The sequence below is a fragment of the Ovis canadensis genome, chromosome 16, assembly GCF_042477335.2.
Source record: "Ovis canadensis isolate MfBH-ARS-UI-01 breed Bighorn chromosome 16, ARS-UI_OviCan_v2, whole genome shotgun sequence".
NCBI classification, from domain to species: Eukaryota; Metazoa; Chordata; class Mammalia; order Artiodactyla; family Bovidae; genus Ovis; species Ovis canadensis.
In genome coordinates this window covers 20,940,800-20,966,458 of record NC_091260.1, presented here as the reverse complement: position 1 = coordinate 20,966,458, position 25,659 = coordinate 20,940,800, and the positions used below count along the sequence as shown (strand labels likewise).

Here is a 25,659-nt window from a genome sequence, read left to right as displayed (position 1 = left end):
AGGGAAAGGGAAGTCGCTCAGTCGTGTCCCACTCTTTGCGACCCCATGGACTGTAGCCTACCAGGCTCCTCCATTCATGGGATTTTCCAAGCAAGAGTACTGGAGTGGGGTGCCGTTTCCTTCTCCAGGGGATCTTCCTGACCCAGGGATTGAACCCGGGTCTCCTGCATTGCAGGCAGACGTTTTACCCTCTGAGCCACCAGGGAAGCCCTTATTTCATGCTTAAAAAAAGATTGCCAGCATTATTTTCAGTTTATTTGTGTTTTAGTTAAAATATCTGGTAACCACATCAAGCCAAAGCAAACAACTATAGAAAAAATTTTGGTGTACAGGATAAAATTGCTAGAGGGTAGATGCTGGCATTGGGTTGGGGGAAGAATGAACACGGGAGGTTGTTGCTTGTAATTCTGTAAGTGGTCTGTTCATTTAAATATTTTTGTTTAGGTAACTTGCTTTGCAGTTAACATTGTAACTGGAGGGACTTGTAAATGAAGGTTTAGGTAACTAAGTAGCATTTTCTTAAGGCTACTGAATCAGTGGGCATGAGTTTGAGCAAACTCCAGGAGTTAATGAAGTACAGGGAAGCCTGGAGTACTGCAGCCCATGGGGTCACAAAGAGTTGGACATGACTTAGTGACTGAACAACAGCAGCCACGAGGGTTCTCTGAGATGATGGTGGTAAAATATGTAATGCAGTACTTCACATATCATAGTCCTTCTAATGTAGTTGTTTATAGTATTGATGAATATTTGACCATTATCTGTTAATAGGTTGTATGAGAGGCATACACACCAATTTTTAGCATGTTGAAGACAAAATTAGCCACGGTTTTATCTTGAATCAGTCTTAGAATATTTCAGTTAGATGCAAAAACTTGAGAAACCCAGAACTTCAAAGAATTGATTTTTTTCTGTATTAGTTAAACGTTATTTTTAAACATTAAAATATTCTTTTCACCTGTTGAAAATAGCCTAATATTTTTCTTTAGTGTTAACTAGCAATCAAAGATATTGGAATAGTGTGTGTCTTTCAAAAAATATCTAACATATTGAATTTTTTGTATCTTGATCTTTTCACAAGATTGTTTCCTCTTTTGGGAGCAAAATTAAAAGTTGCGGCTCTCTACTGAGACCCCAAATTAGTCCATGATGTCTGCCAGCAAGACTAGAACTGTATTGGCCCTTCAGTTTCCCAAGAAATATTTTTTAAAAAATGCAGTACGATATAAAAGTACTCGAGTCTCAGTTTTTGAAATTGCAGGTGGAGAACTCAAGCATTAGAAAATGAAGCGCAGTGCATGACACTTCACTTACATAGTGCAAAGCTACAGCACGTGAAGAACTTAGGCAATTGTGACTTGTTCAGCAAATACAAATTTTTTATCATTAAACTTGATGTAAAAGGAGGTGTGGCCACATTTCACCATGCAGCTCTTGCAGCTTTGCAGGTGAACACAGAGCCTCCTGCTTTTAGCTATAACAGAGGAATTAATTTCAGAAAAGCGAGGATATAGTTTTTAATATCTGATTTGGTTTGAAGTTTTATTTGAGGATATATTTGCTTGGACTTTGTTCTTTACAGCTTAAGCAGGTGATCCTGATAGAGGTTTTATAAGTGTTGGAACTGAGGTTGAGAACGGGGCGGGGGGGTGGGGAGGATTGGTTTCAGTTTATTTTTTCAAGCAGTGAAATATAGTTTCTCTGAAAAACAAGAAAACTGCTGCTCAAAATGGTTCGTAACTGTCTTCACTGAAAACAGGGAAAAGGTAAACGGAAATAATAAAATATGAGTTGTTGAATACTAGGTGAAATGTAAATATGTTGTTTAGCCCTTGATGTTTTGCTTTTCATCTGAGATAATACAGTCCAAAGTTGAGGCAGGGGTTTGATGCAGTGGGCCTTGTACTGACTGGAGACACTGGATCCTTCATAGAGCTGTGCCAGGTTGGATTCTGTACTGGACTTCAGCTCACGTGGGCCTTTTCACTGGATAAACACACAACTCTAGAGGCTCTGGTGAGCGCCCTGCACTCCACAGGTCATGCCTTAGTCTACTGAACCCGGAGGAAGACTTGGGAAAAGCAGCCTAACCATTGTGGGGAAGGCTTGCTTACTTTATAGAGCAGAGCTTCAAAATGTTGTCCTGTACCCTTAAGTATGAAATGTTAGCATGTATCCCTTACTTAATGTACTTATTAATAAAACATGCTTCTGTAGCATGGACATGAATTTGAGCAAACTCCAGGAGACAGTGAAGGACAGGGGAGCCTGGCGTGCTGCAGTCTATGGGTTGCAAAGAGTCAGACATGACTTAGTGACCGAATGACAATAACTACTGTAACAGCGTATTTTCTAAAACATACCTCAAATCTAAAAAGCTGTAAGGGTTAAACATTGTAGTAAAAAAATTTTTTTAATGGCCCCTTTTGTTCTCATTAAAACCATTGACATGTAATACATGGCAGAGTAATATAGTGATAATGTGCCACTGGTTTGAAAATCTATGCTTAGTAATCTTAATGCTGTGTAGTACTTTGGCTTGAATGTCTGGTTCCAGGTACTATTTATTTTGAAATTGGCTTTGAAGTGTCGTAGCTGGAAAAGATACCATACTATGGTAAAAAAAAGATTCTAATTGAAGAAGTGAGTGCTGGGTGTACTTATAAATAAAGGGATTTATATTTTAATCCCATCCAACAATTATATAAGAGTTTGTTTAAATGTAGCTAGTAAATTCCCATTTTTCCTGATGTTAATAATTCTTCCTGCAAATCAATCAGAAGTTGTTGCATTAAAAAGGAAAAAACTCATGAAACATTTGGCAAGGTTAAAAAAGTATATTAGAAAGCCTTTCCCCAAAATTTAAAGCATGTGTGTATGAGGGCTTTTGTAGATGGCAAACTTTAAATAATTTTTACGTCAAAATCACAAGATAAAAACATACAAATACTTTTTCATAATGTTTTTACAGTGGTGTATACTGTAAATCCCATGGACGGAGGAGCCTGGTGGGCTGCAGTCCATGGGGTCGCCAAGAGTCAGACACAACTGAGTGACTTCACTTTCACTTTTCACTTTCATGCATTGGAGAAAGAAATGGCAACCCACTCTGGTGTTCTTGCCTGGAGAATCCCAGGGATGGGGGAGCCTGGTGGGCTGCTGTCTATGGGGTCACACACAGTCGGACACGACTGAAGCGACTTAGCATACTGTCTATAACCTGTTTCTTTTGAGATGCCTTTTCTTTTTCACTTATTGAATATCACCCCTTTCTAGAAGGGATAGGATATTTATTTGGAAAATATTTTAAGAAAAATCTGCTGTAAACAGCCAATTTTAATCTCAGGAAACCCAGCAAAAATTTGGAACACTTCTATTTTTGTTAGAAGATTAGGTAGTACATGTTTGGCAACTTTTTAAAGTACTTTGTTGCAATATAACCAACACCCTTTAATGTGGTAAAGATTTTTATGGTCATTTCCGGTCTTGTTGCAGCGATTGTAAAGATTTAACCGTGTTTAAAGGTCTTATTTCTATAAAATTAACCACACTGACATCCTGTGAAGCTGTGTGCTTTTGGCTGCAAGTTCTTTGTTAGGATATCTCACCCATGAATGACACAATGAATGGATTTTGCGTTTGTGCTTTTTAAACTTCCTCTCTGAGAAGTTGCCCCATCAGGGTTGTATTTTGAACATTATTGAAGCAGTCATTCACTCTTCAGAAAATCTTCATGTTTTCACCCAAAGTGACTTTTTAAATGTATTTTATCAGATAAAATCTAATACCCTCTGTACTTTTCTCTAACTATATGGCAAGTCTTCCACACAGCTTAATTTGTCCTAATAGGCTTCTTAAAATATTCAGTTTTGAAAGTTTTGCGTGTAAAGGAACATGCTTTAGTTTTTATACTTTGTGTTTTTCACTCTGTGTTTCAGCCGTTTTTTCTTAGCACCGTGCTTACCATAGAATGCATTCGTTTCTTTCACTATTAAGTAGAAATCTTCAGAGAATCTTCTGATTTTATTATCAAGTTCAATAAAGTTTTATAGAAGATTGGAGTTGTGTATGGCATGACTGTTAACAGGTGAAAACTGACTAGTATTTTGAGACACAGAGTACATTCAGTGTGACAATCATGGTACATGAGCTGTGGATATACATTCATTTGAAAGTGAAAGTTGCTCAGTCGTGTCCGACTCTTTGCGATCCCATGGACTACATAGTACATGGAATTCTCTAGACCAGAATACTGGAGTGGGTAGCCTTTCCCTTCTCCAGGGGATCTTCCCAACCCAGGGACCAAACCCAAGTCTCCCACAGTGCAGGCGTATTCTTTACCAGCTGGGCCTCCCAGGGGAGCCCTACATGTTTTAAATTTTATTTATTTATTTTTGGTTGCACTGGGTCTTTGTTGCTGAGTATGGGCTTTCTCTGGAGAAGGCGATGGCATCCCACCCCAGTACTCTGGCCTGGAAAATCCCATGGATGGAAAAGCCTGGTGGGCTACAGTCCATGGAGTCGCGAAGAGTCGGACACAACTAAGTGACCTCACTTTCACTTTTCACTTTCATGCATTGGAGAAGGAAATGGCAACCCACTCCAGTGTTCTTGCCTGGAGAATCCCAGGGACAGCGGAGCCTGGTGGGCTGTCATCTATGGGGTCGCACAGAGTCCGACACGACTGATGCGACTCAGCAGCAGCAGCGTGGGCTTTCTCTAGTTGCGTTATGCGAGCTTCTTATTACGGTGGCTTCTCTTGTGGAGCACAGGCTCTAGTCACACCGGCTTCAGTAGCTGTGGCTCCTGGGCCCTAGAGCAGAGGCTCAGCAGTTGTGGTGCAGGGTCTTAGTTGCTGCTCAGCCTGCGATCGGTCTCATGGGTTGATCGCCCAGGGATCAACCCCTCCCTGCATTTCAGGTGGATTTCCATCTGCCATACGGTACCACCTGGGAGGTCCTACGTTCATATTTTAAATGCCTTCTTGATCATTTTGAACCTTGGGGGCATGTACTTATCAGTGCTCTCAGGTTGGTCATTATTTTTATTTCATAGTGTAGCTGATGAACAATTCCTTTTGGGATTGGGAGTCTCAGTTTTGTCATTTTTGTGGTTAGTGTTATTTTTAATTTGAACCTTCTTTCCTGGACTCCTTAAACCATTCATCCAATTTATGAGGTTAGTTTCATTAAAAATTGTTAATGATAACCTGGAAGCCCATTTAAGTGTGTCCGCATGAACTGCCACGGGGCCCAAAGCGTTGAAAATGAGGACCAAGGCAGGGCCTGATTGTCAGCCCCTCAGCCTTGTGATGCCCTCGGCCTTCTCTCCAGATGAGCATGGAAGGTGACTTGTGACCCAGGAAGGTGGCCAGTGCCAGCATGTTTATGAACTATTAGTAAAATGTGAGCTAAATGATTTTATAAAAAAGTAAAATAGAATTCTTTGTATTTGTCCTCTGGGTCACGTGTGTCCTCTAGGGATTACTGTACTTAAAAGTCACAATTCAGGTGCTACGTGTCTGCCTTCTTAAGAGACATCCCCAAAGTACTGCAGCTGGTGGTGGCCTGGGGACCAGGGCCAGGCTTGGCCTGGTGAGCAGAGCTGTGTCCCAGAGGACGCAGGTGGGTGGGGGGAGAAAGGAGAGGTGATGGAGGCCATGAGTCTCCTTGTCGGCCCTCCTCAGAGTTCACACGCAGTCCACTCTTCACTTTCTTCCCATCTTTGGGTGTCTGTTGTTCAGCTGTGAGCTCTCTGAGGGGTGGATCACTTCCTGGTCATCTCTGTGCGATGCTGAGCCCATTGAAGGTGTTCAGTGAACCTCTTTAAAATGATGCTTCTTTTGTCTAAGCTGCTAGCTGGTTTCTGGGTGCAGATGGGGTGTGTACAGCTAGTGGAGAGGCTGGCTAGGCTGACAGTGGGCTGCCTCCCTCCAGAGAAAGCTTTCAGGTCCTGAGTAACAGGTCCTAGATCTGTCTTGTCACCATAGGCTCCTGCTCCATCCAGCCAAGAGTGGATTCTGGCCTCAGAGTAGCCTAAGTGATTAACTAAAGCAAAACTTGCCACATGCGTGTGTTGCCCTTTCTTGGCGTTCTGAAATATATTGATAATTTCTGTTTGGGAGCAGTCAGTGGGATAATGTTGGGGGTGATAGGTTTTCCTTATTGTAGATATTCATGTGAAAGAAGAAAGGGGGGAAGTTATTTTATACAGAGAGCATCTTATTCCTTTGTTCTTAGTTTTGACTCTGCAGTTTTCCTATCTAGTGGGTATCTCTTCCCTCCTAACTGAAAGGCAGGATACAGCTCTACTGGTTGGTCACACGGGGACTCCTCCAATAACTCTCTTGTTTGTTATTTTCATTGCAGTTGCGGAAACCATGGAGCTGAACTGCAGCGAAGTACCTCTGTATGTAAGTGCCTAAGCCCTGGACTGCAGGCCTAAGTGGCTCATTCTTGGACTTGAAACCCACAGGACCAAAGTGGGAAGAAATGTTTTGCTTGCCATTGAATTGGGACTTTTAAAAAACCGCACACAGCGTTACAGTCTAGTTCAGGTTTTTGCATGGAGACTTTTAAAACTGGTTGACTCCTGGTTCCAAAGTCTAGGTTTTAATGGTATTTTCCTGAGTAACTTTTAACTGTATAACTTCTGGAAGGCAGCTCTGCTCACCGCTATACCACCAATGCTTAACTGTATTAACTTCTGAACTCAAAAATACTCAGTTTATCTCTGTGGATGATTTTTGAACACATTATTATATGATATGCTGATAATAACCAAGAATGCTTTCTGTGTGTGTCTTTGGAGGAGAGGGGTTCAATGATAGTTGGTAACATGATAGGTAAAAATCATGAAATAGGAATTCAAAGGCAAAAGTGCTGGGACATACATAGAATAGGTGGTGGTGGGGGCTGTGTGGGCAGAGCAGCCTGCTGAGGTTCCTGATCAGATGTGCCTTCTGGGCTGACAGAGGAGTCTGTTCCTGAAGGCAGTTACTAGGTGTAACAGAAGTGAACCAGTTGTCTCCCCACATAGAAAGTGACAGATGTTTTTCTCTACCTTCCTTATTTTAGGCATAACCTCTTTTCTTGGAACCTGTGTTGGTGGCGAGTGGGCATGGGTGTATGCATTGGAACTGGGGTTTCAGGTAGCCTTTGCATCATCCACTCATGAAATACACCAAGAATATTAAATCTAGAATAAGGGTATGATCTCAATTTAGATATATCCCCAATAGGCAAAATATCAAGGAACTGGAACAAATTTAAATAGAATCTTAAATCAATTAAAATGTCATTTGTTTCCCCTTACCACACACATCACTACCCAGGTGGCCCTCCCTCTCTCCCTTCCTCCTCCTCCGTTGCTTTGCCCTCCCCTCCCCCTTACACATTCCGCTCTATTCTCTGGAGAAAAACAAAATGATAAAATAACTGAATATTGAGAAAGCTGCCTTCTGGGCTACCCAGTGTCTAAAGTGTTCTCTCTAGGTTGTGATTTGGAGGTCATAAAATGAATTATAGATAGTTAGACTTGGCCTAGCCATAATTAAGATTAAAAAAAGAGATTGGTTCAAGGCTAAATTTAGACCAATTTAGTCCCAATTTTTAAATTTTTTTTTTTTTGGTAACTTAATCCTCTTTAGCTTTATTCTTTACACTCTGCTCCCCTACCTCAAACCAAACAGATCTAAAATCTAATCATGATATAAAACTTTGTAGCTCTTTAAAAAATTGAAGTATGTTTGATTTACAGTGTTGGATTAATTACTGCTGTGCAGCAGTGATTTAGTTACACACACGTATAACTATATATATAGTTTTTTCCTTTTTATATTCTTTTCCATTATGGTTTTTTATAGGATACTGAATATAGTTCCCTATGCTGTACAGTGGGATCTTGTTATTCATCTATTTTATGTATAGTAGTTTGTATCCCAGGTGGCTCAGTGATAAGGAATTCACCTGCTAACGCAGGAGTCACGGGTTCGGTCCCTGGGTTGGGAAGATCCCCTGGAGAAGGAAATGGCAACCCGCTCCAGTATGCTTGCCTGGGAAATCCCATGGCGAGGGAACCGGGTGGGCTGCACTCCATGGGGTCTCGACAGAGTTGGGCTCGACTTAGTGACTAAGCAACAGCACTAATCTGCTAATCCCAAACTTCTAATTTATCCCTGTGCCTCACCTTTTCCCCTTTGGGAGATGTAAGTTTGTTCTCTGTGTCTGTGAGTCTGTTTCTGTTTCATAAACAAGTTCATCTGTGTCAGATTTTAGATTCTGTATATAAGTGCTATCATATGGCATTTTTGGCTTTCTTTCTGACTTTATGTAGCACAGTAATTTGTAGGTCCATTCCTGTCGCTGCAAAGGGCATTATTTCATTCTTTTTTATGGCTGAGTAATATTCCACTCCTTATATATATATGCCACATCTTCTTTATCCATGTATCTGTCAGTGGACATTTAGGGTACTTCATGTCTTAGCTATTGTAAATAGTGCTGCTATGAACATAGGGGTGCATTATATCTTCTTGAATTAGAGTTTCCTCCAGATAAATGCCCAGGAATGGATTGCTGGCACTCTCTTTTTAATATGGCAACTCTATTTTTATTTTTTTAAGGAACCTCCATAGTGTTTTTTTAGGGGGCTGTATCAGTTTACATTCTCACCAGCAGTGTAGGAAGGTTCCCTTTTCTCTGCAGCCCCACCCCCACCTAACCCCAGCACTGCCTCCCTGCCCTGCCCGCCCCAGCATTTGTTGTTTGTAGACTTTCTGATTGGAGAAGGCAGTGGCACCCCACTCCAGTACTCTTGCCTGGAAAGTCCCATGGACGGAGGAGCCTGGTAGGCTGCAGTCCATGGGGTCACTAAGAGTCAGACACGAATGAACGACTTCACTTTCATGCATTGGAGAAGGAAATGGCAACCCACTCCAGTATCCTTGCCTAGAGAATCCCAGGGATGGGGGAGCCTGGTGGGCTGCCGTCTATGGGGTCGCACAGAGTCGGACACGACTGAAGCAACTTAGCAGCAGCAGCAGCAGCAGCAGACTTTTTGATGATGGCCATTCTGACCAGTGTGTGGTGGTACCTCACTGTAGTTTTGATTTGTATTTCTCTAATAATTAATAATGTTAAGCATCTTTTCATGTGCCTATTGGCCATCTGTATGTCATCTTCAAAGAAATGTCTATTTTGGTCTTCTGCCCATTTTTCATTGGGCTGTTTTTGTTGTTGCTGTTATTGAGTTGTATGAGCTGTTTGTATATTTTGAAAATAAAGCCCTTGTCAGTTGCATCCTTTGAAAATATTTTCTCCTACTCAGTAGGTTGTCTTTTTGTTTTGCTTATGGTTTCTTTTGCTGTGAAAACTTTTAAGTTTGATTAGATCTCATTTGTTTATTTTTGCCTTTACTTCTATTGCCTTGGGAGACTGAGCTATGGGAACATTGCTGGGATTTATGTCAGAGAGTGTTTTGCCTATGTTCTCTCCTAGGAGTTTTACAGAGTCACATCTTGTATTTAAGTCTTTAAGCCATTCGTTTTGAGTTTATTTTTGTGTACAGTGTGAGGGATTGTTCTACTTTCATTGATTTATGTGCAGCTATCCTGGATAGCCGCGTTCCTGACACCACCAGCTGAGGAGCCTGTCTCTCCTTTATTGCATATTCTTGCCCCCGTGGTTGCAGGCTGACTGTGCGTGTGTGCGTTTATTTCTCTGTTCTGTCCCATTGATCCATATGTCTTTTTTGGTGTGTGCCAGTACCTCCTGCTTTGTTTACTGGAGCTTTGTATTATGGTCTGAAGTCTGGGAGGATTATGCCTCCAGCTTTCAAAACCTCGTAGTTGGTCAACTATTTTGAACCTAGACTACCAGATAAAGACCAGATTTGGGAAGAGTCAATACGCATTGCTTAAGGAGAGAAGACACTTAAACAGACCAAAGGAGAGCAAAAAAGTTTTTTTTCGTTATCAAATAATATAAACTAATTAGAAAAAAAACAAAAAAAATACAGAAGGTGTTAATAAAATAAGTCACTCATAATCTCATCCTCTATAGATAGTTTAAAACAGGGATCCCCAGCCCCGTGGCCACAGACTGGTACTGGTCTGTGGCCTGTTAGAAACGGGCCCACACAGCGGGAGGTGAGTGGCAGGTGAGCAAGCAAAGCTTCGCCTGTATTTACAGCCGCTCCCCATCGCTTGCATCATCACCCGAGCCCCACCTCATGCCACATTGTTGGCGCTATTAGATTCTTATGGGGTGCGAGCCCTTCTGTAAACTGCACGTGTGAGAGATGTAGGTTGTGTGTGCCTGGTGAGAGTCGAATGTCTGATGACCTGAGGCAGAGTGGAGGCACTTGAATCCTCCCGAACCCATTCTGCACCTCCCAGTCCAGGGAAAAGTTGTCCTTCATGAAACCATTCCCAGTGCCACAATGGCTGGGGACTGATGGTGTGAAATGTTACTGTTATTGATCAGTTTAAACGTGTGATTTTCTCATTTTACGTCTCTGAGAGTGAGAGAGTCTCACTTCGGTGTTGATCCTGGCAGGTGTCGTGATGGAGCTGTCAGTACCTGCGCGTGTGTGACCTTGGGCCAGTGTTGATCCTGGCAAGTGTCATGATGGAGCTGTCAATACCTGCGCGTGTGTGACCTTGGGCACAGTGGTTTACACTGTTGTCGTTTTAAATTGCATATGTGCCTTTCTGGCTCTATATGAATTAATTGCTTTTAAAGTGATTTCACTGTGATTTGGCATTAGAAAGTCAGAATTACTGTGTATATAGAAAGACATGGAAAGAACAACATGATAATGTGGTAAAGTCTATAAATTTCGATGAGCTCTTTTAATATGTATAAAAGCTCACAAAAACTTGGCAGTTTTTTCTCCTAGTGGAATATAAAATGCATATTATAACTAGTATCTGAGATGAAATACACTATATTTAGCATAACTGAACGATGTTTTTTCACTTGATATTTTATGTCAATATCTTTGTGGATTGACCTAAACCAAGCTTCCCACTTGACCTTATGCAGTAAGCAGTCAGTGGGGAAATATTATAATAAAAACAAGTTTTAAATCAGATTTCATCAGATGAGTAACACATAGGCAAAGCAGACACAAGCTAGGCTATTATTTGGTTTTGTATCTTGGGGCAGGCTTCCTCTGTGACCTTCCGTCTTCAGATGTTTCATAAATATTCACTTCTGTTTTCTCCTAGTTTACTGCAATCTGGTTATAAGCCCATAATATTTTATTCATATTTATTATATTATATATATTTATTTAAAAATACATGCAAAAATCAACACCATTTTTAATCCTGTTATGCATAATGATGTTGACATTTTGGTGTATTTTTTCCCCCAGAGTTTTATCTATAAATCTGTGTTGAATTTTATTGAAGGTTCTTTTGACATTTATTTACATGATGTGTTTTCTCATGTGACTGATACACTGAATCTCAGAATTTTGATTCTTTCCAATGTATTTCCAGTGATTCTATCCAGTTGTCATGCCTAGTTCTTTTGGAAAAATAAGATAACTCTAAGTGTGATTAAGAGAGAACCCAAACAAAACTAGAAATTACGAAGAGTCCTTAACATGCTGAGATGATTTGCTGTTGTCGTTCAGTCCCTCAGTTGTGTCCGACTCTTTGAGACCCCATGGACTGCAGCACGCCCTGCTTCCAGGTCCTTCACCATCTCCTGCAGTTGGCTCAAAATCATGTCCATTGAGTCAGTGAGGCCATCCAACCATCTCATCCTCTGTCCTCCCCTTCTCCTCCTACCTTCAATCTTTCCCAGTATCAGGGTCTTTTCCAATGAATTGTCTCTTTGCATCAGGTGGCCAAAGTATTGGAGTTTCAGCATCAGTCCTTCCAATAAATATTCAGGACTGATTTCCTTTAGGATGGACTGGTTGGATCTCCTTGCAGTCCAAGGGACTCTCAAGAGTCTTCTCCAACACCACAGTTCAGAAGCATCAATTCTTTGGTGCTCAGCCTTCTTTATGGTCCAGCCCTCACATCCATACATGACTACTGAAAAAAATCATAGCTTTGACTAGACGGACTTTTGTTGGTAAAGTAATGTCTCTGCTTTTTAATATGTTGTCTAGGTTGGTCATAGCTTTTCTTCAAGAAGCAAGCATCTTTTAATTTCATGGCTGCAGTCACCATCTGCAGTGATTTTGGAGCCTAAGAAAATAAAGCGGTCACTGTTTCCATTGTTTCCCCATCTATTTGCCATGAAGTGATGGGACCGGATGCCATGATCTTCGTTTTTTGACTGTTGAGTTTTAAGCCAGGTTTTTCACTCTCCTCTTTCACCTTCATCAAGAGACTCTTTTAATTCCTCTTTGCTTTCTGCCATTAGAGTGGTATTATCTGCGTATCTGAGGTTATTAATATTTCTCCTGGCAATCTTGATTCCAATTTATGCTTCATCCAGCCTGGCATTTCACATGATGAACTCTGCATATGAGTTAAATAAGCAGTGTGACAATATATAGCTTTGACATACTTCTTTCCCAATTTTGAACCAGTCCATTGTTCTATGTCTGGTTCTAACTGTTGTTTCTTGATCTTGATTATAAAAAAATATTAAGCATAATTGTATGCTCATACACTAGAAGAATCATTTAAGACAGGCTTTAAAAACATAAATTGTGAGATTTACCTCAAGAAGAATTAAGTCACATAATGGGGCAATAATCATGGAGAAAAAAAAATAGATAGCAATTATTCCTCAACTTCTGTCCATCCTTTACAAATGGATACTTCTTTCAAGTGGGTCCTATAAATGATTTCTTTTTGGTTCCTTTGATTATAACCTGTTTTGATTTATTTCTTACAAAACTTTTATAGTTAAAATGTTTTCCAATTTTTATTTTTGGGTCACCATAGAGAATCCTTCCTAAAGATGGTAGAGTCTTTATACCTATAGAAAAAAAAAACCTATGGATGTAAATCTTTCCCTGCCCTCTGCCCCATACATTTTATTTGAATCCATGAAAACTTTCAACTTCTTTTTAAGGTTTTATCCTTTGGTCTTTCATCGTTGTTTTCACCTTCTAGCATAGCTGATATTCTAAGGTTGGACTGTTCTAACTCTTCTATCCTTAAAAAATGTTTTTTTTAGTCTGATTTCTGCAAGCATGTTTTCTTTTCTGTTTTACTCTAGTTTTCTGTACTATTAAGTTTATTTCCTGCTTGGCAGAACAGTTTTGGACCATTACTTTGTTTTTAGTTTTTATGTAGTATTTTCATATCTTGGCCTGGTATATTTCTTCTTATACCCACCTAGTTTTACTGTGAGCACAAAGCAAGAACTTAATCTTTTTTTCTCTATCTTCCGGGAATCTGTTTCAGAGGGAGGGAAGTATAGTCTCTGATTATGTGTTTATCTGATCATGTGCTTTAAATATTTTCCTTTATTTTGAGGGGGCTAACTTTTTTCTCCTTGGCAAGCATTTCTGTTTGCTTATCTTTAGGAATGGGACAGTCTCAGTACTGGGAATGCAGAAATATTCCTGAACTCAGCCTTATTACTTACCCTAATTTTTAAATGAACCATGGAGGTCCGTTGAGTTGTTATTGCAGGAACAGAGAAACACTGGACTATAATAAGATTATAGAAGAAGATGGATTTGGCAGGACTGATAGCCAAGAGTTTATAATATTGATTTGCAAACCGTAGGGATATAAGCATTACAAATCCAATTTTCAGCCTCTAGCAGCTTCCTGCATCTGTATTTTGAGGGGAACTAAAGGAAGCAGTTCTGAAAGGCCAGGCTGCTTGTTCCCCGTAGAAAAGCAGAGGCATGCCATCTGGTTTGAAGTCTAGGCTTGATTTTCAGATAGAATAGTAACATGATTTTAGGAGGAGATGTTTTAAGCTAGCAAAGAGCTGTAGTGAAGAAACTAATGAGAAATGGGAAAGCTTGGAAAAGTGTAAATTACAATGATTATAACTGATCTAAGATACCTATTTTTAGCTTAATACTCTTAAATGGACACCACTTGGGAACTTACATTCTATATTTGAAGTCATAAAGTTGTTTTTTATTTTTAGTTGGTTTTTGTTTATTTTTATTTTCTAGTCTGTATGTAAAAAGAGGAACTGATGCAAGTACAGCTTAAAAAGAGATTTTGCTTGCTGAGTATCAGATTGAATTTTGAAAGAGAAAACGTTTGTACATTCACAAGAAAGATTGTATGTTTTTGCTGAATTAAAAAAACTTGTATATTTGATTTACAATGTTGTGTTCGTTTTACATGTGCAGCATAGTGATTCAGTTTTTGTGTTTTTTTTACAGATTATATTCCATTGTAGGTTATTTTTGATTACTTTAAAAGTTGAGTTTTCTCTAAATTTTTATTGATTAAGAAAGGTTATAAAACACACATGTGGCTTCCCTGGTGACTCAATGGTAAAGAATCCATCTGCTAATGCAGGAGTTGTGGGTTTGATCCCTGGGTCAGGAGGATACCCTGGAGAAGGAAATGGCAAACCACTCCAGTATTCTTGCCTGGGAAATCTCATGGACAGAGGAGCGTGGCGGGCTGCAGTCCATGGGGTCTCAGAAAGTCAGGCACAACTTAGCAACTGAACAACAGCAACATAAAATACATGTTGTTATGTACTTCATCCAAGAACTTCCCTTTCCACATTAATTATATTTTTATTTTTATATAAAGTGTAATTAGCATTCATCTTTACAAAAATATCAGTTCAGTGCTGTAAACAAAATGGAAGAGCTTTTCCTTGAGAAATTGATTTCCGAAGGTTTTTTTCTCAATAAAATGGCTTTATTTCAAGGATTATTTAAATCACGCTTCCTTATTATAAAAAGAATAAGAAATTACCAAGAAGAAAATACAGATCACTACAAATTTTGCCTTTGGATGAATTTTCATTAGTATTTTGAAGACAGTCCTTTCAGAAATTTGTGGGCATGCACGCATATACACACACAGTCCATGAAAGGAACCATGTAAAAAGCTGTTTATGTTATCTTGCATAGATCCCCATTATTCTCTCCCTGTTTCCATACCTCCACTTCTGTCTCACAGGTAACTCTTATTGAAACCTATTGCAGTCATTCTCAACAGCATTAACCTCCTTGGGAAACTTGTTGGAAATACAAATCTGAGACCTTACTGCAAACCTACTGAATTAGACACTCTGGGTGTGGGGCCTAGATATCACCTTCAGGTGATTCTGATATGTGCTGATGTTTGAGAATCACTGACTTAGTGTGTATATTTCTACGTTTCTCCATGCTCATACAACCCTGCTGCTGCTGCTAAGTCGGTTCAGTCGTGTCCGACTCTGTGCGACCCCATAGACGGCAGCCAACCAGGCTCCCCTGTCCCTGGGATTCTCCAGGCAAGAACGCTGGAGTGGGTTGCCATTTCCTTCTCCAATGCATGAAAGTGAAAGTGAAGTCGCTCAGTCGTGTCTGGCTCTAAGCACCCTCATGGACTGCAGCCCACCAGGCTCCTCTGTCCATGGGATTTTCCAGGCAAGAGTACTGGAGTGGGGTGCCATTGCCTTCTCCTCATACAACCCTACACATCAGTAAATATAGACACAAGTTTTAATAAAATCATTTAACAAATCTGAATCAGGGAATTTTCTGATGGTCCAGTGGTTAAGACTCTGTTCTTTCAGTGCAGAAGATGCAGGTTCAGCTCCTGGTTGGGGAGCTAAGATCCTACAAGCTGAGTGATAAATGGCCCAAAAAAGAATCTGGATCATATTTATATAAACTTCTATATCTTTTCTAACCCAGCATTACTTTGTGGAAATCTTTGCAAGTCATCAGGTGTAGCTGTAATTCATTCTGTTTAATAAACGTTTGTGTGGGTTAGGCCCCTTCTCTGTGGATCAGTATTTACTAGACATCCTTGTCCATATGTCCTTATGTGTGCATACTTTCATTTTTATGGGATAGATTCCCGGAAGTGGAATTGTTGAATGAAGAATATTGCATACTTCAATTATTTCTTTGCAAATGAGGTTTATAAGAGTTCACATTTTATTCAGCAACTTTCAGATACACTTAATCTCTAGTTCTTTAGCCCTAACAACTGTGGTAATTATGAAGCTGGGGGTTATAAATTCATTTTCACTGTGCAAAGAAGGGTAGCATGTTAAATTTTGTAAAAGTTCAAAGAAGTTCCCTTGTTTTAATCTTTGTTTTGGGGAGAGGGCATGGTGCTTCATTTCTGCTGTTTCTCAGATTCTGGCTAATATAAACGTCTAATCCATGGAGACTTTTATAACTTCTGCAGAGGGTGTGTCTGTGGAACTTTGTGTGTGGGCTCTTGCTCTCTTCTACCCTTTTAGATGTGTTAATGGTAGCAATCAACTGAGGAGAGTAATCATTTTTTTTCTCCTCCTGCTGCAGATTATACAACCATTTGGACAACAGAGTTTTAGCTTCAGGAGCTTGTTACCAGTTGGATCTAAGTGGCTTCCCTCTTCCTTTAGCCTTTTATAGTTGTTATTCTTTTATTCTGAGTCTCAGTATCCTGCTGAATTAGGTCCCAAGTATATTGGTTGCTGTTGGGCCCACTGTGTGTAACTGAAGGTGTAATCTGATGTTTGGTGATCTAATCAGTACTGTAAGTAGCTGAGCTGAACCTCCTCCATTCAACCTCTTCTATCTCTGGGGCTTGGTAAAGTGTCCTTGAATTCCTTGGCTGAGCACACTCCCAGGCCCCAGCCTTCTGGAGTGGGACCTAGGACAGGGCCCAGGGAGGCCATTTCCTAAGGAGGCTATAAGTGACTTGGTTGCTTTGTTCTGTACTCACCTGGTGGACACCTCCTTCCTGACTCCCACAGATTCCTTCTGGCTTCTGGTTCCTGTCGAAGGAAATCCTGTCCTCCAGATGCTGCCCCTTTTCTGCCTGTGGCTCCCCCGATGGGCCTTCTGTGATCAGTCCCTCTTGACCATCAGCTTGGAATCTTGGTATGTGAAGGCACCTTTAAGATCTTTGCCTTAGCCACTCGTACTTCGCAGATGAGGAAGTCCAGGTTCTGAGAGGGAGAATCACTGATTTGACTATGTTAACTCAGCTGGTTTGACACTCAGGATCTGTAAATGATGTATTGGAAGCCATAACTTTTTTTTGTTTTTTTTTGTTTTTTTTGCTCAGAAAGTTTGTTAGCGGCAGATCCACAATAAGCCTGGGATTTTTGCATCTTCACTGGCTAATCAAAATGACCTCTCCACTGCACTGTTACTACAACTTCATGTCCGCATTGGCCAGGTCCTCATTTTGTCCTTGACCACCCTGCGGTCTCCCTTTGAGCTTTATGACGCTGAAGAATGATGTAACTTCTTGGACTTTCAATTAAAGTATCTATTTTTTTCCCTCACTGTTTTTTTTTTTTTAAATCCTGCTAACCCCTGACCCTCTAAAGCTCATTTGCTCACAAAAAGCTGGGCCTGGGAACTGATGATCCTTTCTGCCATCAAGCTCTCAAGCTCTGCTTAATAGTAATGTCACTAGTTCAGGTGTCAGGGCCCTGGTGAGGGTGTCTCTTAGTGCATGTCCATACAGCTAATTCTGGCTTTGAGAATGGGATCAGGAGGGGCATTTGCCTGAGATGAACTTACTGATCACACGCTTACTTTGTGCAAATTTGTTTTTAGGAAATTATGCTAAGCTTACCTGTTCTGACTTAAACAGGACAGCGTGAGCATCTCAACCAATTGCTACCTGTTGGGTGGCTTCCTCCAATATTGCTTGAGCTGGACTGGCTGAAGTCAGTGCTCCTTCGATGGCTCTTGCTTTCTGCCAACTTAGCTTGACCTTTCTCTGCCTGGTCTTTCTCTGCTTGATCCTGCTTTTACCTTTTGGCCTTCTCTCCTGCTTTCCTTAAGGAAGGGGCAAACCAACTCCAAAGCAGTATGTTGTTCTCATCGCAGAGCAGGAGAACCGTGGTAACTACCCAGCCCCGCTAGCAGTCACACAATGTCAGTTCCTGTGAAGTCCTGTGCGCCTTAGCTGCTCCAGGAGGTTCTCTGATGGTTCTGGCAGGTGTAGAGGGGGCAGAAACCTCTTCAACCTAGAGATGCTACATAAATCCTCTCTTAGCTTCCTCCCAGTCCAGGTTCTTAAAGAAACACAGCTCTTTGCCCTCAGTACACTGGCGCTTGATGGTGCCCCCTTCTACTGTTATCTTGAGATGCAGGCTTCTGAGAAAAGACCTGAAGGTAAGATGTGCAAGTTCAGGAAACTGCTGGAAGAATTCATTCCAGCACACAGCATCTTTGAGGGAATGTCTCCGCTGGTGTGGGCTGGGGCCTGTGGGTACATAAGTACCAAGTGTACAGGTGTTCCTGTCTCATTTCCCGTGTTTCAGTGGCAGCCTCCACAGTTTTGGGTTACATGCAGGCTTGTGTCTTTTAATATAGAACTTGCAGTAATTGACATTTTTGTTCTATTTGATTTTTAAAAGATGTATTGCCACCTTAAGCAAGAATCTTAGGCATCATGGGTGTGGGTCAGATTTTCCTTTGGGAGAACCTGCAGTAGAAAAAGTGAGATGTGAAGCAGTAAAAATGTTTTATTTGCTATATAGTGGTTCTACATTCTCAACAGTCCCTGTCCTGCACCCCTGAGGGCACGTGCTATGTGGTGCTGTATGGTTTGAATACTGTTATCTCAAACTCCGCTTTCCTCTCTATAACTTGATACAGTTTGGCTTTACCTTGTTCTTTTGTTTGTCTTTCTTTTCCATACTAGATTCATGAAGGGCACTATTTGGCTCTTGCTCAATCTAGGGTTTTTCTTAAGTCCCCACGATGTGCAGTGCGCTCTTCCAGTCACTAAGCATGTAGTCGAGAGGGAAAGAGAAAAGGTCCCAGGACCTTACTCTGTCAGAGTCCACTGTGAGTGGAGAGACAGTAAGCAGGTAAACAAAGACATAACAATTTCCACTTGTGATGTGTGTTAGGACAAGACCGTGGTGTGGTATGGTAGAGAATAGTGTGTGTGTGAGTGAGGTTTGATAGGTTAGGAACCAGAGTCCCTCAGAGCCTTCTGGTAGAAGCTCTGAGGCCCTGAAGTAGGGGTGAACCCCATGTACCCGCAGGATCGCCAAAGGCCCATGTGGCTGCTGTGTGATGGGGGAGAGGAGATGGGCTGGAGAGGTGGGCGAGGCCGCGAGTGTGGAGCTTGGTGGCCAGGGTGATGAGGTGAGAAGTCAGTGTGGGGGTCTCGGTGGGCAGGTTGCCTGCTCTGGTTTGTGCTTTAGATATGTGTTCCCAGTGTTCTCAGACTCTGTGGATCCTCTTTCAACCTGTGCTCCTTGTTGCCCTTTCTTCTCCGCTGCTTGCGTGTGGGTTCCCCCAGCCCCCTGCTTTCTCTGGCAGCTCATTTCTCCTTGGTTTTTCGACCACAGTTTCTCCTCGAAGACTCCCACGCACGGGCCCTCCTCCTGACCTCTGCCCCTGCTACATCTTCTGTTTCCAGCTGGCCTGTTGGCTCTTTCCACTCAGTTTTTCAGCCTTGGCTTCAAATCCAGACTGTTATAGTTTTAAAAACTTTTTCAAGTTTCCAAACCAATCCCCTTTATAACCTCCTGATTTGTGTTACTCTACCACCATTCTCCCAGGCATCCTGGCTTTAAATCCAGGTTTTCCTTATTCCTTCGTTACTGTCTTCTGTATTTGATCAGCCATCAGGACGTGCTGATGGTCACGACCGTCTCTTTTCTCGTGTCTGCTGTGATTCTCATTCATCTTTGGATTGGTGCCTTTACCCTCTGCAGAGCTGCCTGTTCTCAGACTTTGGACACTTTCTTTTCCCCTTCAGATGTTGGTTATCTTCATGTGTTCATCTCTTGCTTTGTACTCTGTCTGTTCTGAGACAAGTCCTCTGAAACATGTCCCCTTTCTACCCTGGTGGGCTTTCTTTATTCTCTTATTTGCAGAACTTTGTTCAAGCTGGTCCAGTTCCATAACCAGGAATAGCCTCAGGTAGGAATGGGTTACAGTGTGGTATTTAGGTTACAGTGCTAGAAAGCTGTACAATGGGTATCTTTTTTGGCAATTTCCTAAGGCTTGGTTTCACTTTATGGGTTAAGTTACCATTTTGGAAGCTGTTCCTTATCTCCTGGGTATGTTGGCAATGATCAGGATGTATCGTTACCCCAGAGTGCCTTTGGTATAGCCTGTAGCCTCAAGGGCTGGGCTTTCCAAAGGTGAGGCTAAAATTCAAAGAGAACTACAGCTTTTCGCTTAAAAGGAATGGACTAGGAAATTTAAATTGCCACTAAATAATACTAGATTCACACTTAAGTAGGACAAATCAATTGGGGCAAAGTAAACATTTGGCTCCAATGAAATAGCTTAGAAACCAAACATTTCTAATAAATTTGTTATGTGCTCAACAGTGTACAGTATGTTCTTTAATGATTTCTCATTTAATTTTACAAAAATTTTGTGGGATAGGGATTATCTCCATCTACATATAAGAGAATTTAGGTTCAGGGAAGCAAGGTGGTGTTCTTTCATCAGCATGTATTTATCTGGGCCAGCATCTGGGATTCTCACTGGACTGAGTCAAGTGTGGCCACCCAGCTGAATTCTGCTGGAACTTGCATTTGAACCCAGGGTCTTCTGACTCTCACTCCAGGACATTCTGAATTATAACAAACTGTCCCTTGAACACAGACTTTTGCCCTTTGTTTATATCAAAATACTAAGTGCAGTGTTCAGTGTATTGGAGAGTTTGCAGAAATGTTTGCTGATTGCATTTCTAGAGAATCACCGAAGATGGAGATAAGCTTGATCTCTGACTCTGAACAGGAGCATTCTAGACAATGCCTGTGGTCACTGGGGAGTGGGTCCAGTTGACAAAAAGGCTGATAATTAAAGATGGCACTTTGTCCATCTGTGAGATTGAACAGACTCCCTGTACTGTGAGCTCCAGCCAGACTCTGCTCTTAGTTCCTCAGGAGTCTCATACATCTTCCTACCCCTGGACGTTTGTATGTGCTGTTCCCCCACGTGGCACACGCGTGCCCCTTCCCACTGTGTAGAATTATCACAGTGCAGGTTTCAACTCAAACAATACCCTCAAAGTCCTCTAAACACTCTCGACATTTTACATTTTTGAGGAGATTTTGCTTATTGTTGTGTTTAATCTATCTTCTTTTTAGCTTGTAAACAGCAGGACAGCAGAGATTTTAAACTTTCTGTCCACTGACTTTTCCAGTACCTGTTTAATGCCATGTTCAAAAAATATTTATTGAATGAATACTTGACTTTAATTTAGTTGCCTTCAATAAACAATGTTCTATAAACTTATGGTTGCTTGGTGGGGGAAGGATGGGAGGAAGGACTAGTTAGGGAGTTTGTGATGGACCTGTACACACAGCTGTATTGATAATGGATAACCAGCAAGGACTTACTATATAGCGCAAGGTGCTTTGCTCAGTGTTATGTGGCAGCCTGGATGGGAGGGGAGTCTGGGGGAGACTGGATACATTCCCTTCTTGCTGTTCACCTGAAACTATCATGACATTGTTAATCTGCTATATACCACAATACAGAATAAAAAGTTTAAAAGGAAAAAAGAACAACATTCTGTGTTCACCTTGGAGCATGCTTATTTCTGGCTGGTTATGTGCCTTTCCCCCAATGGGTATGTGACCGCCCCTGTTTTGGGCTGGGGGCAGTCACGCTAGCTCTCTCTTCTCCAGGTGCATGAAGAGTCAGAAGGACAGCCCAGCAGGAGAGGGAGCTGTCATCATGACGGTCAAGAAATTGGGAGGTTTGGGAGGAAATTGTCCTGGAGTTTGAATCCTAACTAAATTTGGAAGGTACTGTATGGACTGTATCAAAATTATGCATTAAATTAAGGAAGTCTTTGTGAGGTAGAAAATTCCCAGCTTAGAATTTAAGAGTGATGTAGTTCTGATAAAGTAGTAGGGAGTGAAAAGCTTGCCTTCTCTAACAGAGGATACCTGACGAGTCCCCTAACTTGGGAAGGATGATCTATGAACTCTGTTGCATGAACTGCACCTCCGTTTGCCTTCTTTACTGATAACCACCCAATATTCAGTTATTATGTTCCATGTTTTTTGGGGGAAGAAGGTCATGGCACTACTATTGTACTTGTTGAGCGCCTTGTAGGTCCCTACCAGATGTTTTCACACGTCATCCATTTTATCAGCACCACACGTGACTGTTGAGCAGAGGAGGTAGACCCAGAGATGTTAAGTGCCTTGCCCTGAGCTCGTTCCTATATGCAGTCATTCCCATGACAAATTTTTGGGGCCAAGGGCTATATGAGGTACAGGCCGGGACAAATCCAGGTTTTATGGGGCCTGGAACTTCTGCAGTTTTTCTCTTTCAGAAGAGGACTATAAGACTATAGGTATAAAATTAGATTGAAAGTAAGAATGATGAGAAATTACAAAATTGGAAAAAATCGACAAGTCCCATAAATATAAAAAATAGTCGCAATATTCCTCTTAGCCAGATGCTCCAGTACTTCCTAGCAGGAAGGGGAGTGTGTCTGGGGGAACTCGAATGAAAAGAGAGGGCACGCTTCACTGCTGGCAGTTAAAGTGTCTCCCCCACCCCCAACTCTGGCGTGAAATACAGAATAATTTTATTAATTATTTTTTCCTAAAATTCACCCAGCATGCTTCGGGTGAACACGAGATCTCAGCCAGATTTCCCAGTAGTCCTCGTTGTTGCCTTCCTCTGGTCATGGTGACCACCCCGGGCTTGTACAGATCAGACTCTGTCCGCTTTCAAGATTACCTTACTGTTGTAGATCAGACAAAACTGACTGTGTGAACGTGATGTTTAGGCTCTTCTAGGGCCTTGGAAGAGGCCTTGTGAACTGGGAGCCCTAAGCTTAAGCTTCACATGGGTGTTTGTGTGCATGCGTGTGAACAAACTTGGGGAAAGCAGGCTGCCCTGCCCGCAGTGTGCTAGTGGAGAGGCTGCCGCACGCTCACCGAAAGCACTTAGTGATCCTGTGATGAGTGGCTTGGTGAAGACAAGCTGAGGATGCTCCTGAAACCCAGAGGGGCATGGGGGACACTTTTCAGAGAAGCGTCCTGGGTTGAGAAGGGTAAGTGTCAGGGTAAAGCACAGCCCAGGTAGAGGGTGCTGAGTGGGAGGGCGCATGCCCTGGTGAGAGCCATCTGTTTGGAGGTCAGCCTGGGGAGGAAGATGCTGTGAGATCGATTTTCAGATGAGGGCAAAGCGGGCATTGAAACCCAGGTCTTCAGACTCTGCTCTATTACAGTATATGATGATCCATGCATTCTCTGGGTTCTCATACTTAATTTTGCAAACTCTTTCCCTCCTAAACGTAGAGGAGACCATCATTCAGCCTTTTCTGACAGATAGCAGAACTGTTGAGGGCAGAATCAGCAGTGTGAGTCAGGGAGGGCTTGGGGGGACAGTTTCTGAATAACGGTGAGAGCTGTCCTCCTGAAACAGTGACAGGAACAGCATCCGCGTGGGAACCCTTTGTGGGTGCATGGCTGTGAAGGTTCCATGTTTCCCAGGAACTTGTCTCATTTAAGCCTTCCTCTGTTTGTGAAGATCAAGAGGATCCACTAGAGAGGGAAATTTAGGGGGGACTCAAAAAGCAGTTTAGAAACAGTTGCTGGTCTAGATCATGTCGGAGACTTCATCTTCTGTGGAATTCCACACGGAAGTATGCACTTCTGTGCCAGCTTGTAATTTGAAATGCCCAGGCTGTGGAGCAGCACGCAGATGAGGGCTGGTCTCTGCGGTTGATCTGGGTTGTGGGCAGTGGTGACCGTGGGGGGAATTTGAAAATCTAGGTCACTAAAACCAAATATGCTTAAGAATCTGACATAATCGTTTATTGTTTAGTATATAGTCATAGTTATTAAAAGTGACTTTCTAGAAATTGGAAATATAGCTTCTTTTATTTCCTTGAGATCAGATAATAGAAAAACCTGCAGGAAAAATGAAATGGTTACTGAAATATTCATTTTCAGCAGAGATTTTCAGCACATGGGTTAATAAAGTTGGATCATTAAAGCATCAATCCACTTAAAGGTACTTGTCCACCCATAAATTTGTAGGTCAAATAGGAATCACACATCTTGCCATTTAAAATCATCATAAAATGTTGCAGTGCATATTTTGGTAGAAATTGAAAACACTTTGTGTAGAATGGAATGTAAAGGATTAGTGGTGCAAACAGGAGTTGAATGGCTATGTGTGTGAAGTCCAAGACTGACTTTTCTAATCAGTTGTCTGCTTTTATTTTGCATTGTGACTATCTGGTTCTTTATTACCTTCCTTGTACCCTTTTTTAATAAAGGTATTTTGGAAAAGTTGCACACCAATAAAATAATGTTTTAGCCGGAGAGTACCCTATTTGAATAAAACCCAATCGTGAATACTCTTGATAATCCCACCGGTTGTATGTTTGAATTCAGATTTTTGTAAACTGGGTTTGTTTGAACTGGAAGCACCCTATACATCTCTGTGTGTTCTTGAATTTTAAAAAGACTTTTGTACATGAGTGGTAAAGCTTAAACATGAAAATAGATGATATTTGTCAAAACCACTGACTGAATTCAATAGTGAGCTCCCCCTCAGGCAAAATAGGAAAGAAAATAGGCCAAAATGCAGTGGGCATAAATTAGAATGTGACAGTTTGTTGGTGGAATTTCTGTGGGTGGCTGCCATTGTGCTTCAGTGGAGCTTGAGATCACTGGGAGGGGTATTGAGCCATTAAATTGTACGTAGCTCTGCTCTTGATAAACAGTCAGAACTTTTGAAGCATTTTTTGATAGTGGAAAATAAAAGTACCTTCAGCTTCCACAGACAGGTAGATAAACTTATGGTGCATTAATATACTCATCACCCTCCTTCTCTACCCTTGCTGCTGCTGCTGCTAAGTCTCTTCAGTCGTGTCCGACTCTGTGCGACCCCGTAGATGGCAGCCCACCAGGCTCCCCTGTCCCTGGGATTCTCCAAGCAAGAACACTGGAGTGGGTTGCCATTTCCTTCTCCAATGCGTGAAAGTGAAAAGTGAAAGTGAAGTGGCTGAGTCGTGTCCGACTCTTAGCAACCCCATGGGCTGCAGCCCACCGGGCTCCTCCATCCATGCTAACCCCTGGCAATCACTAATCCATTTTCCATCTCTAGAATTTTGTCATCTTGAAAATGTTATGCAAATGAAGTCATACAGCATGTAATCTTTTGAGGTTTGCTCACTCAGACACTCAGTATAATGTCTATAACGTCCATCCAAATTGTTGTATCAGTAATTTATTCTTTTTCATTGATGAGTAGAATTCCGTGGTATGGGGATACCGCAGTTTAACTGTTCACCTATTGTATTAGGACATTTTGGTTGCTTCATATTACTTACTATAAGTAAAGCTGCTGTGAACAATTGTGTAGGTATAATTTTCATTTCTCTGGGATAGATGTACAGGAATGAAGTTGTAGGTTGTTTGGTTATTGTATGTTTTGTTTTTAAAGGAAGTGCTAAGTTCTTTTCTGGAGTGGCTGTAGCTTATTACATTGATGCCTATAATATATGAGAGATCTAACTTCTTATCTGCATTTAGCATTGTCAATATTTTTATTTTAGCTGTTCTCAAAGGTGTGTAGTGA

General features: G+C 41.5%; 1 protein-coding gene across 5 annotated transcripts in view; it reads left to right on the top strand.

Moving 5' to 3' along the window:
• ARHGEF28 (Rho guanine nucleotide exchange factor 28) overlaps window positions 1-25,659 on the top strand; it is a 346,403-nt gene that overhangs the window by 60,733 nt on the left and 260,011 nt on the right. For all 5 annotated transcript variants that reach the window (XM_069556181.1, XM_069556182.1, XM_069556185.1 and 2 more), the window contains exon 2: window positions 6,369-6,412. In XM_069556181.1, the coding sequence (XP_069412282.1) occupies window positions 6,380-6,412 (33 nt within the window). In that variant the 5' untranslated portion in view covers window positions 6,369-6,379. The remainder of the gene's footprint in view (window positions 1-6,368; window positions 6,413-25,659) is intronic.